Below are 19346 nucleotides of genomic sequence, written 5' to 3'. Positions count from 1 at the left end.
TCTCTTGTTTTAGTGGTGTTTACATATGTTTTAAACAGTTACTGTAGCAAAACTTAATAGCAGTGATCACTAGAAACTGGAAAATGTTACTTCTGAAATATTCCTGAGATGGTAAAGGATTTCCTTCAGAATTTTTCTCAAGCAAGAATTAAATCTTACTGTTACATTTGACTAAATGTTTAGGTGTTCTTTTTAAAAGTAGTAACATTTAAGAAGTCTTAAAGTAAATTGTTATTTTAGAAAGTCTGCTCTTAGAGGCTTATATCTGTATGAAAATGTGGAATGCCAGAAAAAGTAATTTAAAAGCTTGTTTTTATTTAATGAGACTTGATTATGAGATGCTGACTGTAAGGCCATTTGGAAACTTAAGAATCAGTTTATATTCTTTGTGTTTGTATTTTGCGTTAATGAGGACTTTTTACTTCATCCCTAAGTATTTGAGGAATTTTAGTTAGACACATACCAGTACAATTGTTGTGCTATAATTTAAACAAATACTGTTTTGCACAGAAGTGTGCCATTTGTGTCTCATAAGCACTACCTGAAACAGCAATGTTAATATAGCTGATTAAGTTTTCTATTTTTTTCTATGTTAGCTGGAGATACAGATGATCCTCCAAGAATTACTCAAAATCCTGTCATTAATGGAAATGTAGCAATGGCTGATGGACATAACAACACTGAAGAAGACATGGAAGATGGTAAGTAAATAATTTATAAAAACATGGTTTGTTGGCTGTTTTATTTTTATGATTTTTGAGGACAAAATGGTCCATGTCTTACCTGTGTCCTCTGAACTGCAGCTCATTAAAAAAAATGAAACCCTCTGTAGTTATGACTGCTGGTTTTCTGTATAGGTATCCTTTTAACATAGCTATACAATAGGATTAGGCATCTGAAGGCTTGTGTGTTTTTTTTTTTTTTCCCTCTTACTCTTTCTAGGTACTCATTTAAAATTTGCTGAAAGTGATACTGTCCATTGTTATATTTTGTGATACATCCCTTTAAACGTACTGCAGCTGGTGCTTTGCTGAATAGTAATTTTAACAGTTATGCAATTCCTTCAGGACATTTAGAATCCTTATCTGTCCTACTCTGTCAGGTGGCAGCTCTGATCAGTTTTTGTCTTTGTATGGTAAGTCAGTGGTAACTATTCTGTTGAGAACATTTTTTCCCCCCAACTCTGATGCCCTTTTACTTGCAAATGCAAAGGAAGAACTATGTATTGATGTCCTGTTAATAAAAGGGAACGTGTGTTTTTGAAATCTTTTTGTTGGCCTATTAAATGAAAATAAGGGTGTACAGTTTTTTCTGTTACAGGAGATCAAATAATTTTTAAGTAGATGTGTCTGGGCTTATTTAAAGAAAGGTAATGAGTTTGTAATTCACTTAAGTCTGTTGTTATGTTTAGTGAGGAAGATGTACAACGATATTTCTGAGGAGAGTATGTGGGGAGGACAGTTCTCGTTTTGAAGAATTAAATAAAATTGAATTGGGAGAAGGGAGACAAAATATGAGCAGGATTTGTTCTCCTCTCGTTCTTTATTTCATACTGTCTTGTGAGAGTACATTCAGGACTAAAACATTTATTTAGATTTGTGCAAAATGTTGAGTGATTCTTCTTGGTTTTGTTTTGTTTTGAGAGAAGTCAGAGTTTGAGGTTACAGATCAAAATAGTGCTTACTTTCATGTATTCAAGGAACATAGAATACTGACAGAAAATAGAAACGTTCCATGAAGAGAATATGGTTTAAATTCAGGACAAAAGCATCTCAGGGTTGAATTGCCTCTGTATCATTGGCAAAGTTAGTTTCCTATGATAACATTCTCTCAATAAAGTAAAAATGAGGTCTGCTTAGCCTGTGAATTTTTTTGTCTGATTGCCTGGTCTCCTGCAGGGGGTTTGATTTCTTGCTCAAAGTAACTAGCTAAGACTGAAACAGGGAATTCTGTTTTTATCCAAATCAAGTCACCTGTTATAAAAGATGTTAAACATCTTTGTCGAGCCATGGTATTTGGAGGGTGGCAAGAAAAGATCACTCAGATTGGCACTGACTGTCAAGGACAGCTCTGTTGGAACTTCTTTTCTCAGTAATGATGTTTATAGGTAGAAAGCCTGATAGTGTTTACTATCAGGACAGGCAGTAGATAACACATTGGTAAATTAGTACAAAAATTTATCCAGAAGTTGGTCTGATACTTGCACAAATTAAGCAGGAGGTACTTAAGCTGAAGAAGGAGCTGATGAAACCCAGGCCATATCAAGAGGGGCAAGAAACCCAGTATACACCTTTTCATTCAGAATAGCATTGACTTTTTAACCAAAAAGCTACTGTAAAACAGTTTCTGTCATTTACCAAATACTCAACTCGTCTCAGAGAACTGGATATGAAGGTGTTGCGGTAGTATCTGAAGGCAGTCAGCAAAAGGCTTGTGAAATCTTCTGTGTTTATGGTAGTACTCGTGTATTTGTGGACCTTCAGTATGGTCAGGATCTTTCGTCCACTGTGATGTGGAATGTCTTTCAGGGTTAAAATGTGATTATTAAGCAATTCTCTTAATAGTTCCTCATTATCATATTTGAATAAGGAGTGCCTGGCTACATCGTAGTGCTGTTACAGCTCTACATTGACACAGATAGAAAACGGTGTTATTGCAAAATGCTATAATTGCAAAAACATTCCTGAATACTTGAATCACGTAAGTGGATGATGCCTCTTTTCCAAGTCTTGTAAGTCAGATCAGTTGGTGGTTGTTGCATTATTTACACATCAGTGCAATTGCTCTCTTGCTGTTTGTTCTCTTGCTGTCCTGGTTTGCAGCATGATGTACGTGTATAATGGACAGCTTGGAGATTCACAAGACAGAAAAAAATGGAGACATTGGCCTCTTTGATAAACGTACTCTGTTTTCCATTGCTCTTTTTCATAGCAAGTAGGATCAATCTGAGCTGATAAAGAATGCATGAAGAGACTTTAGATACCTCTTCAATGCAAATCTTAATGAGTTTAATGGTTCCGACAAAAGAGTTGAAGAGTAGGATAAAAGGTTGATGCTTCCAACTGGATCATAGAAATCAGCTTTCTGGTGAATTTCAGAGTTCAAGAAACTTTTGAGGCGATTTTATTCTTCCTGCTTAGCACAAAAAGAAATGGCTTATAAGATGGGGGGAAAAAAGCACAGCTCTCATCCCCTTTGCTAGGCAACTAACGGCAGGCATTGTGAAGAACAGGTAATGGGGGCAGCAGTGGACCACCAACAGGGCTGTTGGATAAGACTGTGTTCTCCCAGGTGGTTTGACTAGAACCTGTTGTTGCTATGTGTGATGTCTTAGCAATTAAAAAGAACCAGCCGAAGGAATGTGCTGTGCTTTGTATAGAGAATGACTCAATGAAGCAAGCTTTGTGAGCTGGAATAGCAGCTTCTGCAAGTAAAATAAAAAAAATAAAAACAAGGTTCTGATCAAATTTTTGTTTTTTGCAAGTGCATCAGTATTCGAAACAGCACATAGAATAAATTCCCTTAGAAGTTAAAGTTCAAACAGAAGGTCCCTAGCTAAATATAAACTCACAGCTTTGCAATTACCTACTGAAGTCTCATTTCTGTGAAGAATTGGAGAGGCTAGGAGGCTTTCAGAAGCATCAGTCTTAGCCATATGCTAGTATTGCATGCTCTATTTGGATCATTATTAAAATATTCATAGAATATTCAGCCAGTTTCTCTATTAATAATTCAGGTTCAGAATATTTTAATGACCTCAATGTACTTTAAAGGTAGCAACATTTACTTAGAGAACAAAGAAATCTTCTTTTCTCAAAGGTATAAACACTTAAATACATACTTCAGTCTTAAAATGGATCCGTTTTTTTGTATTTGGATCTCTGATTTGAAGGATCTTTGTTGTATCGGGATGCTAAATGTGACATTCATCTCATCAGTGAAAAAATCTTTTCCGTGTAGCAAATATAATCTGTTGCATGTAATTTCACCAAGCATTGTCAGCTGGGTCTGTTCCTTTTACCTTGTGTTCAGGATCATGTGTCGTATTTGTAGTTCAGGGATTTAGTTTTTCTTGCCAGTCACTACTAAGTTTTCCTGCTGCCAATTGCAGTCTTTTATTGGAAACTGGTGGACATGTTTGTGATGGTGAATAAAGGTTTTATTTATTTATGTGCTCAGAATACACTTACTATTTAAACTTTCTTTTTAAATACAATTCATGTTTTAATCAATTACATTTGCTAAAAATATGGACTTTCTGGAAGGAAAGGAAGGTTGTTATTTCAGGGGGTTGTGTTATATTTTAGGATAGACCTTTGTTGTGAGGCTGCATTTTTGTGGAGTAGTTACTAGTGATTGCTCAAATATTTCACTGAGAGGAGTACCCTTCCCTGGTGAGCTCTCCTGCACAAGCTTTCCTGAAAAGAAACCGAGAAATACAGGCAAACTTTCTCTGAAGCATCTGCAGATGCTGCGTGGGCTGCCTTTTTCAGCCGACACCGTAGCAGTGCTGCTGCATCCTTGTGCCGAAGTGCTCTGAAAGCTGCATCAAAGGAGGCAGAAAGCAAACTTGGTCAGCTCGTTTTTCGGAAGCTTAGACTAAGCCCAGAAGTACTGATCTTGTCATGTTCTCAAGCTGGTTAGAAATACACATGATGCGAGACTGGTTTTTAAATTATTAACTGTGTTACAATTTTTTATTTTTTTTATTCTGCCTGCGAATCAAGTTTGAGAGCGTACAGCTCCTTTGGCTGCAGCCTGTCTGGCTCTCGATCGTAGAAGACTGGCTGTCAGTCAACTGGCAGTGAGCAGGTAAAATGGGTAGGGAACAGTTCTAAGTAAGTGATAGACTTACTGGTTAGCTATGCTTACATGTAGGGGAAAAAGGAGAAAGTAATTCTTTGAACTCTTCGTTTGCAGCACAGGGTAATGCGAAGGTCGTCGCAGGTGTAGAGGAGAGAGGAAACTGGTTTCTGCGGTAGAACCGTTACTTTCAAGAGATAATTTGGAATGCTTAGGGCTGTCAGGCCACACGCAAATAAGATAACTGTGCTGCCAAGATCAAGATCAGAATTAGGACAACTGCTTGAAAAGAAAACCATTTTGCAAGGGAGAAGAATTAAATTTGTCAAAACTCCTTGGCAGTTGTGGATGAAACTTGTTAATTTTCTGTATTGAAGTGTATAATCAATAGAGTTTTGTTTTTTAAGTAAGGTGACAACCAGGGCTCACCTGCTTTGTAAAAAATGATTCAACGCTCTCTGGTGCCATGCAAAGACTTCTGAGTAGATGGCTGCTTTGCATGTATAGAAATAATACGTTTGTTGTATACCGTGTGCCGTGTCACATAATTTCATGATCTGATTTCTGGCTTGGTGTCATCGTACCTCAGTGCCTTTGATTCTGGATGTCACTGCACGTGCGGCGTTTCTGCTTCAGCTCTGCATCACCCGTGGGTGGTGTGAGAAGGACGGTCTGACCACGGGTGCTGTCCACCACTCTCTACGGTGCTCTAACCTCTGTACACCCCGTAGCAAAGCTTTCCGTGTTACACAGGTCTTAAGTTGGAACTACAGAAGAGGAGGGGAGTGTCTTGTGCATGCTTTGTACTTCATCCCTGCCCTGTAAAATTGTTGGGATAAGTTGCAGGTTTTTCCTCCCTGTATGCAGTAGGAGCATCTCACAATAGAGAGCCCAGCCTTGTGCCTTCCTGAAGCTGTCACAGTCTCCAGCACCCTGTTGTAGCTGTGTACAACAGAAGCAGAACAGATTGTGGTATATGAAGAGCTGGGGATGTGGGAAGAAGCAAAATTAGTTTAATAACGTGTGTCAAAATAAGCTATTGAAAAGAACCCAGTGTCTCATTTAACTTTGTTTTAGACCACTACAAATCTCTCAAATTTTCACATACTACAAAGAATACAAGACCTGACTCTTGAGCTATTCTTCAGCAAACTGGTATGAGATTTTTTTTTTTTTTAAAACACAACAACCCACCATGGGGTTCATCTGTTTTTTGCAAAGATACTGTTGCAAGCAGAAAACAACCGAATAGTGACTTGGTATCAATAGGGCAGTTGAACAGATTGTGAAAATCCTTTGCACATCTTGGTTCATGCAAGCAGCTGACTTAAACTGGGCTGCGAAGACACTGCACAACACGAAGAGTTAGAGTGGGCTGTGATTTATGTTGTGAGCATTTGATGTCTCTGTCTTGCTGTACCCACTGCTTTAGAAGAAGCTTGAGTGATAGCAAATTCTAGTGGTAAAGAATTTTGGAGTGAAGAACATCAGATTTTTTCAAATAATTTTGTGTGTGTGTGTTGCAGACACAAGTTGGCGATCAGAAGCAACCTTTCAGTTTACAGTTGAACGCTTCAACAGATTGAGTGAGTCAGTTCTCAGTCCTCCCTGTTTTGTACGGAATTTGCCATGGAAGATCATGGTTATGCCACGACTCTACCCGGACAGACCACACCAAAAAAGCGTAGGATTCTTCCTTCAATGCAACGCTGAATCTGATTCCACGTAAGACCCTTTTAATTATTGTACAAGTCCTCATTTGATGCTAGTTAATATGTATTGCAAGAAGTACAAACATCTAAAACAACCTATTTTTACCTAGCTTTCTGCAAGTCTAAAAGAATTCTTACAAGAGTTTGAGTCTCCTTTTTCCTCTCCCACCTTTTTAAATCCCAAAGCTTAAGAGTAATGCTCTTTTTAGGAGGAACTAAAAGTAGCTTGTGTCACTACAAGTTTCTGGTAAAACTTAGCCATATTTCTGCTTGATTGTTGGGGAGAAGTCTTTGGCTAACAGTTTTCTTGGCATGGGAAAAGTTCTGGATTTATCTCATTTCAAACAGACATGCTGCTGAAGCTTCTCTAACCCTGCTGAGCTATAAATCCTGTAAACTGTGTGAGCAGGTAACTGCTAGCAACTGAGGCAGAGCAGTGTCATCTCCTTAAATGGAGTTCATCATTCATCAAGAGAGATATGTACATATTCTTGGAGTCCTGCGTGAAAATCAAAATTGGCTATCTTTGACCACATTTGTAGATAATAGGGAAATTTAAAAAGATAGATGCAAATTTCTGGGGCATTACTGCAGCTTATCCAGCTAGAGTGCAGACCCCTCACAGTTATCCTTTCCAGTAGTGTAACTCCCTTCTTGCACCAAATCTCACGAAGCTTACAGTTCATTCTGATATTCAAACTGATTGTCTTGCACAAGCGGGATGAATTTGAACAGGAGTGGTCATAAAGAAGTGCCGCTAAGAAAATCAGAGTATTGGCGATTTTATCTTGCGGGAGGGAGGGTGGAACCACCTCCTCCTTTCCTTAGCCAAAGCCTGAGTTATCACACTCTGGAGGCACCAAGACTGCTTTGAGTTGGCCCTACCCATCTGCACCGAAGTAGGTTAGAAATAGCTCACCTGAGAGAGCAGTTAGCTTCATCAACCACTGTTACCTGCCATTGCCCCACAGTTCTTTAACAACACTGTTGCCCTAAGAAAAATCCCCATTCCAGCTTTACATTCCTAATGTGGCTTCAGAAAGCCCCAGGGATTGGTGCCCTCAATAACAATTAACCAACTCTTAACATCTAGTAATAATAGTAATAATAATAAAATTCCTATATGTGGAGTAATGTAGCAGAATTCCCTACCAAAAAAATACATTTTAATGACTATAAAAAGCTTGGGTTTGAATAAGTTTCAAATGTTTCTTCTGTATTTATAGGTCATGGTCTTGTCATGCACAAGCAGTTCTCAAGATAATAAACTACAAGGATGATGAAAAATCATTCAGTCGTCGTATTAGTCACTTGTTCTTTCATAAGGAAAATGACTGGGGCTTCTCCAACTTCATGTCCTGGAGTGTAAGTAATTGGACATGTATTAATCTATTACTAGATAGAACAGTTTTGGACTTGCACTTCTGAATACTGATACACCTATAGAAAAGGCTTAATTTTTTTTTCTGTCATTGCTGAAGATTATTTTTCAATCTCTCATAAATACCTGTACTTAATTATTTTAGCTTGCTTTTACTTATGTTGTGATTTAAGTGATCTCTTGTTGCTGTTTTCTGTATATCTGAATGCTTGTTTTCTGTTTTAACTACGTGATCATCAATGTCATTCTGAAGCAACATAGATTTTCTTGCATTTCCATGTGTTCTTTGTATATGTGTACAGATATTTAATGCCCTAATAATACTGCTAAGGCTTATCTTGAATTTTCAAAGCTTGGGCCCTTAATTTTTCATCTGGCTGAAATATCATCCAGAAGAAGCAGAGTCTTTGATTACTGGCTTGTAATATCCACAGAAAACTGAAATAGTACTGCAAAATCTTAAAAGCCAGGAACGAGTTTCCTGTATTGAGACATCAAAAAATAATTAGTGTGTTAAGCTGAAAAAAGCTTTGTTGGTGTCCTTCAATTTTCCTTTTTCAGTTTACTATTATTGATAGCTCAGGCTTAGAAATTAAGTGATGTTTAACTGGATACAGACATGTTGGAAGATCCAGTTTTCATGTTCATGTGTCATTCCTGCTCTACAGGAAGTGACTGATCCTGAAAAAGGCTTTATAGAAGAAGACAAAGTTACTTTTGAAGTCTATGTTCAAGCAGATGCTCCACATGGAGTGGCGTAAGTATCTTTTGTTTAAAAATAAAATTCTTAATTCTAATATTTTCATGTTGCTTGAGATTGTTCAAATATTTTGTGTTATTAATAGCTGTAGCTCTCATTAGACATTCTCACTTTGTCAACTTTAATTGATGAATTCTCACATGGCAATATTTTTCGTTAGTCACATAGAGGTTTTTGTATAGGTTAAATTTCCAATTGCGTTAGCGTAATGTTGTGGAAGTTTAACTTCTGTGTGAATTGATTTGTGATTTAACACTTCTGCAACTCTAGCCTCAACTTCTCTGATCTTAGAGCTGATAAGAGTTTCAGACAGTCAGGTGGCTCTGCTGTCTAACTCGCGTCGGTTTACACTTGTTTTAAAACTGCCTAATCTGAATCGTTCTGCTTCATGTCGCTTCTAAACAAATTGGTTGTACTGAAATGCAGACTTGCCCTTAAAAGCACAGGTCTAGGTTCCAGTACACTTTCATAGTAAATATTTTTTCTGCCATATAAAATATCTTTAAAAAAATCTTAACAAAATCATAAACCATTCAATTGCAAAGACTATCTTGTTTTTAACCATTGACTATTTTCTAGATGGGATTCAAAGAAGCACACAGGATACGTCGGCTTAAAGAACCAGGGAGCAACTTGTTACATGAACAGTTTGTTACAGACTTTATTTTTCACAAACCAACTACGAAAGGTAATTAATATGTGAAAGAAAATGAGATTGCTAATTGAAGTATCCAATGTGTTATATTTATAAATGCTTCAAAGAAGAGCTGTCCGTTACTTTTGCCTCATTTGTCCTCTTAGAGAAGTTATGACTTACGTGATGATGCACATTTTACTTGAGGCTGAGTGCAGGAAGCCTCCTTTTGTAGTTTGTTGAACATAGGTGCTTGGTTTTTGTGAAAGCACACAAAGTACCTGATGAAGATCTGAGTTTACGGAGCGTTTCTTAGACTGTCTTATGTGTTAATGTTGCTATGAATTGCTGGAATTGAAAAAAGGAAAAAAAAAAGGAAGAAAAAGGATGACTACATTTTGCAGATGAGACACAGAAGTAATTTTCCTTTCTTGAAACAGTTCAAGTAGAGAAGTCAGTTATGACTTCTTAGCCCATAAACAGTGTACAAAGATAAACATGTATGACCTTTTGTAGTTAATTTGTTTTGTCTTTTAATTTATGATCAATGCAGTTGAATTTTCTGTTATTATGGTTAGTATCTTTGTAGTGATGGAAAGTGTTATAATTTCAGTAGTTTAAACAATTTAATATTTGCTTCATTTATACTCTTTTTATTCACTGATGATGTTTTTTCTTTCCTGGAAGGAAGAACTGCTTAAAAATCAGCTTAATAAATACTTCATCCAAACCAGGATGAAATATGCTAGATAATGTATCATTTTAAAATAGTGCAATAGCCGTAATCAGATAAAAACATAAATGCTGACTTGATATTGGAGGTGACCGTCTCGAAGAGGGGATATACTTGGGGAAAAAAATGTAACTTGGCACTGTTTCATTTATTGGAGTGTCCTGTGGATCCTAATTCGTTCTTCTGCACGTTCCTGTGCTCATTGTGTATCTCTTAGTGAAGGAGCATTGTTCTGACTTCTGCTTTCACTTGAATGTGCTTGTTACATTTCCATTAAGCTTTCTTTTCTCCAAAATTTCCCTTTTTAATGTAGCTGCTTTCCACTGTCTTAGATTTTCCACCATCCTTCCATTATTTATATCACTGTGGCTCGTAAGTGTCCCAGTTGGGATTTCTTTTTCCTCTTTTGCAATGTGCTGCTTACTCTGAAGCATTGCAAAAAATAGCTCATCAAACTCCAGTAGACTGTAACTGAGACCTTGCCAATGCCATGTACAAGAAATAAATACTTGACTTGTTTTACATGATGCACCTGTTTCTTTTTTGCAAGAGGTGTAATTGACTTACTCAGTTTATCATTCACTATAATGCCTGTTCTTTTTGCTCAGCACTCATAATGTTTTTGCATTTTATTTTTTTAGACAACTTTGTGTTGCTCTTGAAAGAAAAATGTGTTTTTATAATAGCTACATCTAATCCAATTGAGTAGTTCCTTTCAAGACTGTCTTGTAGTCAGTAAATCAATATGTACCATGAAGTAATCTTATTCTGTGAAGAAGAAATTCTTTTTGTGATACAGATTTTTTTTTTTTTAACTGAACTAATCTTTTTATGCATTCGCCTGCACTTTTTCCTCAGCCCCCAAATAAACATCGGCTTTTAGGGAGTGTTAATTTCTGGATAGTGACCATATGAGAAAGGTTTATTTACTTAGCTGGTAACTGCAGCTTCCTTTATGGAAATGTTACTGGACATCAGCTGATGTGCCCAGTTCTCTGCTCATTCTTCAGGTTTTCAGAGCCCCTGTAAACAGAACAGACTACAGTGGTGGTTTTAGACAGTTTTAATACTCACTTGCCATTATTGCAGATACGGAAGAATTTCTACAATGCTTTTGTTTTCACTTTGAGGAAACTTGTTCCTCGTAAAACAGAGTAAGATAAAATGTGTAGTATCCTCAGTTTGCTTATCACCGATTCAATTCTTTCTGTTAATCCTCCTTACTTAGAGAAGATAATGATTTCTGTTGCTGTTATTTAGAGCTTTGTTAAGAGAGAAGCTGCTGTCAGGAGTAGAGCCGGGAAAGCAATGAACAATAGTAAAGGCAAGCACGTACCTATGGGAAGTCAGAGTCTGGTGAAACGTGGGTGAGGATTGATGGAGAGATCTTTTCTTTCTTTGCTTTGTTTCAGAAAACAGATGAGAGGTTCTTTGATATTTGAAATGAGACCTCCCTTTATTAGCAACCACGTGGCTTCGGTGAGAGGGAATAAAGCAAAGGAACTTTCTCTTCACAGTGTATCTTACTTGTCTGTTTGTGAAAAATACATACCTAAGTAGAGTCCACCCAGGCAAGGTGGGCTTACACCCATGTAGGTAGGTGTAGGACCTACACAACTTCCCATGTAGGTCCAGATTTGACCTTGGAGAACATCACATGAGTTTTCTGGTGTCTGTCATCAGCACCTCCAGCCAGTCAATACTTGTGGCTGCATCCAATATGTTTTAAAACTCTTTGCCTTTTCTGTTGAAAAATTCCTTACAATTCGTGAGAAATTTGCATGATGTTTATATAACTATGCTATAATCAGAAATATGGGTCCAGTACATTTCTCCATGATCCGACTCCCCCATTTATCTAATATATTTTACCTTACCTTGGAATTCATACACAGTATTTTCTCCTCTTCCTCAAGTAATTGTCTTGACTTTAAGCAGTGTGTTCAAGCTTATCTGTAGTGTTCTTTTACTATGGAAATATCTAAAATTTTATTTCCTCCTCTCTCTGTGTCTGTTACTTATAGCCATTGCCTATACATGTCCCTGTCATTCTTTTGTGTTCATTTCCTGAGGGAACTTCTCAGGTGTTAAATTAGAGATTTTGCTTTTTTCAAATGGATCAAAATGCCTTACTCCTTGATCTTGAGGTCAAGCTTTCAGAGTTTGGAAGGGTAAGGCATAAAAAATAAAGGTTCATAGAGGATCGTATTTGAAAAGTGGTTTGTTTTATCTTGGAGAAACACTTAAGCTTTGAGAAATAGGCTTCGATACTACTTATATAGACAAACAGAAGGAAAAAACAAAGAAAGGCTGTGTGTTAAATATTTAGTTCGCAGTAACATTTAGAGTTTCAGAAGAAATAAAACTGGTGTTTTTATTCGATGGCAGCTGGAATGTAGTAATTATAAAAAAATGTAAATGGTTATTTTAATATTACTTGAGAGATACAGGAAAGGAATTAATTGTCCAGATGGTATATGAGGAAACCAAATGGGAACTACATGCAAAGGATCTAATTTTGATTAATTACCAAGGTATTCTAAACTCCCATTTATACCTTTTGGTATATACAAATACCTATATTTGAATTTTTCCTTGCTTGATTTTCGTATCTTATTTCTATTTGTTTAAACGCAGCAAGTAACTTACTATGTATTTGGTTTTTAAAAAGCATTGATAAGATGTTAAAAACAATTAATAGGGGTTGATTATAGAGATTTAGAAGATTTGAGAATTGATCATTCAACTATTTCCTGTTTCTACCTTTAGCCAGTGAAGACCAGCTCATAAAAGGGTTCATAAACCATGGGCAGGGAGAGGTTAAATTAACTCTGCCATATGATGACTTGTTTTGATGTTCATGTTTTAAAGCAAAAAACAACTATTACCTGTAAAATCAAAGATATAATTTTAACTATTAATATTTGAGTTGGAGTTTGCCCAGGTCAGCATGGTTAACTGTCACTCTGCATTCAGATAATAAAAGTAGAGAAGCAATTGAAAATCATCTTCTTTATTAGCTTATTAGAATGGTTTTGAAATTGTATGTTCTGATCTTAGGAAATAAATTTTCATAATCAGCATGGTCCAACTTTTACAATAGGATGTGTGGAGAGATTGAGACATCTCCATTCCTGGAGATGCTCAGAACTCAACTGGATATGACCCTGAGTAATTGGACCCAACTTTGGACATGGCACCTGTTCAAAGAGCAGAGTTCTTTTCCAGACTAGATCACTATAAACTCTAAACTCTTAAAGCAGTGCTTAGGAAAGTTGCTTATGCAACTTCATGAGAAAATACTGCTTTTTGTTCTCTGAATTTTTCCAGGCTAGCCAGGCAGTTGGCCTAATTGATTGGCAAAATAATGGCATGAAGGATTATTGAGTTTCAACAGTTAAAACTTGTTGCTGATGATAAAATCGAAGATGCTATTTTCTTCAGTTTATGAAGAATTGAATAGCTGAACCCAAAAAGTTGTGGTGAATGGAGTTAAATCCAGTTAGCATCCAGTCACAAGTGGTGTTCCCCAGGGCTCAGTGTTGGGGCCAGTTCTGTTTAATATCTTTATCAACGATCTGGACGAGGGGAATCAAGTGCACTCCCAGCAAGTTTGTGGATGACGCCAAGTTGAGCAGGAGTGTTGATCTGCTTGAGGGTAGGAAGGCTCTACAGAAGAATCTGGACAGGCTGGATCAGTGGGCTGAGGCCAATTATGTGAGGTTCAACAAGGCCAAGTGCTGGTTCCTGCACTTGGGTCACAACCGCCCCATGCAATGCTACAGGCTTGGCGAGGAGTGACTGGAAAGCTGCCCAGTGGAAAAGGACCTGGGGGTGTTGCTCAACAGTCGGCTGAATATGAGCCGGCAGTGTGCCCGGGTGGCCAAGAAGGCCAATAGCATCCTGGCTGGTATCAGAAACAGTGTGGCCAGCAGGACTAGGGAAGCAATTGTCTCCCTGTACTTGGCACTGATGAGGCTGCACCTGAAATGCTGTGTTCAGTTTTGGGCCCCTCGCTACAAGAAAGACATTGGGATGCTGGAGCGTGTCCAAAGAAGGGCAGCAAAGCTGGTGAAGGATCTGGAGCACAAGTCTTAAGAGGAGCAGCTGAGGGAGCTGGGGTTGTTTAGCCTGGAGAAAAGGAGGCTCAGGGGAGACCTTATTGCTCTCTACAACTACCTGACAGGAGGTTGTAGCAAGGTGGGGATTGGTCTATTCTCCTAAGTAACAAGTGGTAGGACAAGAGGAAATGGCCTCGAGTTGCACTAGGGGAGGTTTAGATTGGGTATCAGGAAAAATTTCTCCACCAAAAGGGTTGTCAAGCATTGGAACAGGCTGCCCAGGGAAGTGGTTGAGTCACCATCCCTGGAGGTATTTAAAAGATGGGTAGATGTTGTGCTTAGGGACATGGTTTAGTGGGGATTTGGCAGTGTTAGGTTAACGGTTGGACTCAATAATCTTAAAGGTCTCTTCCAGGTTAAATGATTCTACGATTCTATGAAAGTTTAAAAAGCAATTTAGGCAAATTTCAAAATTAAAGCAGAGCAAAGGAAGACCTTTTTTGTTGTCATTAAGATGGGACTGGGCAGTTGCTCTTAAAATTACCCTAACAAAGTAAGAGTTCTGTTGGCTGTCCTTCAACAAAAAGTTGAGATAAAAATTTCAGCTGATTTCTATTCATGTTTTTCCCTTTTATGGGTGTAAGTACTACTGTTAACAGTGTGGCTTGCAACTAAGTAGAAACATAAAATTTGCAGGCTACTAGTGTTCAGTTATGATTCTGCTTTAGGTCATCTCTGCTTCCTGTTAAATTTTGGAAAGTAAATTTAAAATTTAAAAGATAAAGTCATGCGAACTATCATACTTCTTTACAGTTGCATAATTAACCAGTGCTTTTCTGACTGAATATAAGGGATTTACTTTATAAGACTGTTTGATATTTCAGTAAAATAGTTTCTTTTGCTTTATCTCATTACTGTAGCTATTCTAATGATTGGCTTCTTATTATATTCTTCTTCTAAGTATTTATGTTGCTGTACTTCTGAAAAATTTTGTGGATATTCAGAATTGGAATAGGAAACTGGCCTGCCAGCTTCTTAACAACTTTTTTTTCCTTTTCTTTCTTCCTTTCGTTTTTGTCATTCCCTGTGTCTTTTTGTATGAGCTTTGTCGTTAATGCCTGTTTCACCTGGTTCCTATAACCCCTATACTGAGCCTTCATATAACACTGAATGTATTTCTCCAACAATTCAGCTGCATTCTGGAAGTACTGACCTTGCTCCGTATGGGGAACTGAAGTACAGGACAAGTCAGAGGTGCTGGACACCTCTGAAATCTAGGCTGATGCTGAAACCGAGTGAGAACTACTGAGATCCAGTTCAGCACTTCACTCCCAGAAACGTATCATTCCCTGTTGTTCCACGGGCAAAAACTGAAGTGGCAATTTTTCCTGTTTCTTAACAGGGTATTTTCTCGTATGCTACTTAATATTGGAGTCTGTTTTTTCAAATGTTGTTACCTAATCTTCTTCCAGCGTTTTCTATGTTTTGTTTTCATGCTTTCTAAATGAGAATAAATATTTGTAAATACCTTTTTTTTTCTGTTATTTTTCTCTAGGTGTATTGATGTACACTTTTTTAAAAAGTAAATCTCATTTCAGTGCCTGTTGGACTCTCCTAATCCCTGGTGGTCTATTTGTGTAATTTCTTTGTTCTCAGTCCTTCCCAGATCAGTATAATCAGTGAACTGAATTGTTAAGCTGTTTATTTGCTGGACAGCGATGATGTTAAGTAGGAATGAATGTATCAGGGAATCTCACAGCTTCCTCTGACATCCTTCTCCTCCATGTGGACCATTTCTGGTTTTGTTCACTTGTTGTCCTTTATGGTTTCATGTGGTGGTTGTTGGTTAGGGGTTTCGTTTGGGAGTGGTGGTGTGGCTTTTTTAGGTGTTTTTAGATTTTTTTTGTGTGTGGTTTTTTTTTGTGTGTGTGTTTGATTCTTTTTTTTTCTTCTTCTTCCCAATGACAGCATTGACAGGTAGCCAAGCTACAGCACAACCCTGAAGTTATTTTCTCAAAAGCCTACAGTATTGATCAGTATCTCTGGTCCTGCTGTGATGGTTGTATAGACACACCAGGTGTGATTAGTTGTTTGAGGGTGTTGAATGCTTTAGTGCATTTAGTTTTCTAGGGTGGAATAAGGGAACTATTTGGATTAAATAACAGTGAATGGAATCTGTTGTTCACATCTTTCTAACCTCTGTGCTCTAAGAAGAGCCATTCCAGACAATTAATGTTTTTACCCTACAGTACGGGATTTTTTTCAGACTGTCTTGGAGTAGTGATTAAATGAAGTTATATGAAGGAAGTCACTGAAGAGGAAAGAATGCGTTAAACTATATGAGCAATAAACTTTTCCTTAGATACTAATTGAACTAAATGCTTTTTCAGGCTGTGTACATGATGCCCACAGAAGGAGATGATTCATCCAAAAGTGTTCCTTTAGCGTTGCAAAGAGTGTTTTATGAGCTGCAACATAGTGACAAACCAGTTGGAACTAAAAAGTTAACAAAATCTTTTGGGTAAGTTTCAGAAATTTGGGCTATTTGTTGGGCTATTACAGGCTTTGTGAAGCTTTTCTTTAAAATGGTTTTATTTAAATCAGGCTATTTTTAGAGAGATGCAGAGAAATGTTAATATAGCATTATGTTAATTGCTAACTTTTCTTAGTTTACTTGGATAGGGTTTTTATTTATAGTCCATACTAAGGAGCTGATCTGAAAATCAGATTTTTGGGGAGGGGAGCTGTACATAGTCAAACACAGCTGTTAGTAGCAGGGTTATAATTTACCTGTTACCTGAAGATTGTATGATGCATTTGACTTAAGTAAAATTCAGAACACAACATGTTGCTGAGACATTGCAGTTCATGTATTGTTAATGTCTTTTTTTAAAATTTAAATCTGGTTTAAATTTAGAAAAATAGCAGTAATTTGCATTTCCATATTGTTAGTTCTGCATTGATGACTGTTGTAACATTTTCTTATGACATATCAAAGATGCACGTATTTTTGTCTATGCACAATTTAGAAGCATTTAACATTGTATTCTGTTTCGTGATTTAAAGCTTAAGAGGAGTATCTGTTACATGAAGTAAAGGTGTCAGAGCACACAGAGAAAGTAATTCTTCACATTTTCCTCATTCTAGCATCCTCTTTGCCTCTATAAAACATATACAAAAAGGCTTGCATTTTGTTTTCATTTTTGCCCAGTATCTAGTTCACTGCGCCTGATATTTTTCCCAGCCTGATGGTGGTACTTGTGAGATGGTGTGATAAGGTGTAATTTTAAATCTGGAGTATCTAGACATAGAATTATACAATATAGCTGTATTGAGGGTGTTGGGTTTTGTGTGTGTGTGTTTGTTTAGGGGTTTTGTTGGGTTTTTTTTTTTGATTTTTTTGTTTTGTTTTTTTGTTTTTTTTAACCTAGCTTGATATTTTGGTTGAGCACAAGTTAGGAGAGAAGATTAAGATTAGCATAACCTTTACAAGCTTTCTCTTTGCATGTTGTATAAGCATGGAGTAGGATTTTATCAAAAACTGTTCTAACATTGTATTTCACATCACTTTGTCACACTGTATTTGTACACTAGTCCTCTGTAGTAATATTGACAAGCATTTTTTATTTACAAACAGGTTAGGAAGTTTGTATCATCTTTTTCACATTGCTGTGCCAGTGCCCATCCCGCATCTTTTGCTAAAGCTTGTAGTAGTGCTCTGTCCTGATAAGACTCTTTGTAACCTTGCATGTTCGTCACCTTTCCTGTTCACCTTTGTAGGAATTTTAAAATTAAGTTGGTAACCTCAGTGTTGTATGCTTATCTGGTCCTGCCCTCTGCCTACTAGCACACTGTACATTCGGTTTATCAGTACTCCTGTTGTCCTCTTACACTGGAAGGACTTGCTGATATTGTAAATACTTCATCTTGAGTTAAAATCCCAGCAGTGTCATCTTTAGTAGCATGAAAAGGTCTTTCCTGAGGGTGTTGCAGATGCTTAACTTTGTATCTGAGAGCAAGATTTAAAAAATGTGTTCATGCTTGCCTTTATTCTTGGGAAGGAATTTTTGAATATGTTTGAAGATTTGGTTCTCCCCCCTCGTACTCCCCCAATCAGAGAGAGGTTTCTGACCCTGTGAGACCTACCTATGTGCTGTGTAGAGCATGACTACTGGGTATTGTGAGTTTCTATTGTGAGCTTGGCTTGTTTCAGTAAAGTGATGCCATTGTCTGAAGGAGCCCCTTTTTTTTATCCTAATATTAGTATGTAACCTTTTTCTTTGTTTTTGTCCTTTAAGCTGGCTAGTGTTTAAAGCTTAGGGAGTTGGGAGGTTGTTTTCCATTCTTAATTATCCAATGGGTCACTTCATTCAGGTTGTTTGGAGTGTGGACCCCTACGCAGTTGTTTGGGCGCACTTTGGAGAGTAGTATGCTGCTGTGTGCCAGTGGCAGTGAGTCACTGAGAAGAGTGGGAGGGGAAGATAAAGTTAGTATTGCTCCTGGTCCCCCATGGTGCTTGTGGCTTCAAGAGCTGGTGTTGAAACTCATGCTGAAGCTAGAGCCTGCAGTAAACATGGCTTATTTCACCTGGTTAGGAGTGATGACTGTTCCAAAAAGAGTTGTCAGAGACTTAAAAAGCATTCTCGACTTTACTTTAAAGAGTTCGTAGAGAAAGTATTTCATGCTGAAACTAAAACCACTTTATGCTTCTTTCTTTCTTGAGGCTGTAGTTGCAGACACCCTTGTTGTAGTGTGCCACGTTGACTGCGAGGCCTTCAGAGATACTTGCTCTCACCCCTCCTTTCACATGAGCGTGTTTGCATGCGGACAGTTGAGGAAGCTGGATGCCTCCTTGCATCCTTGGAGTTACAGTGCATTCAGGATTAACTGTTTAGATGAGCACAGAGGAGCCAGTATTTCCTATAAATCCGTTTACTTCCGTTCATGTGCTGAGATAATCCCTGAATGCCACTTGACTGCACCTGAAGGGCCCTCAGAAGAGAAGCAGCTAGAAGCAAACTCTCCTGGCAGCACTGAATTGCTCCCAGGCCTTTTCTTAAGAGTGTTTCTGACATGAATTGAGACTAAGTTGTAGACTGGAAGAATTCTTCTGCTAGCAACAGCCTGGCTCTGGCCTTTTTGTCTGGCTCCAGCTGCCTTTCCCATCCCCGGATTCAGAGGGAGAGGGCAGGTAGGCACAGAATGGCTGTCAAAACATCCCACAATTTACTGCCCCTTCTTCCTGCCAAGTAAATGCCAGAG

The 19346-nt window shown here is 37.8% G+C and overlaps 1 protein-coding gene across 3 annotated transcripts in view; it reads left to right on the top strand.

Moving 5' to 3' along the window:
- Positions 1-19346, top strand: part of USP7 (ubiquitin specific peptidase 7) — a 74431-nt gene that overhangs the window by 31025 nt on the left and 24060 nt on the right. For 2 of the 3 annotated variants that reach the window (XM_086622591.1, XM_086622593.1), the window contains exons 2-7: positions 597-701; positions 6330-6528; positions 7742-7880; positions 8565-8653; positions 9236-9344; positions 16475-16605. In XM_086622591.1, coding sequence (XP_086478717.1) covers positions 597-701; positions 6330-6528; positions 7742-7880; positions 8565-8653; positions 9236-9344; positions 16475-16605 — 772 coding nt within the window. Of the gene's footprint in view, positions 1-596; positions 702-1102; positions 1136-6329; positions 6529-7741; positions 7881-8564; positions 8654-9235; positions 9345-16474; positions 16606-19346 lie in introns of all 3 variants that reach the window. The other variant, XM_086622592.1, reaches the window with a different exon arrangement.

The sequence above is a fragment of the Tauraco erythrolophus genome, chromosome 17 (assembly GCF_009769465.1).
Source record: "Tauraco erythrolophus isolate bTauEry1 chromosome 17, bTauEry1.pri, whole genome shotgun sequence".
Lineage (NCBI taxonomy): Eukaryota > Metazoa > Chordata > Aves > Musophagiformes > Musophagidae > Tauraco > Tauraco erythrolophus.
The sequence above is the reverse complement of the archived record's forward strand: the minus strand, read 5'-3'. Positions and strand labels throughout refer to the sequence as shown.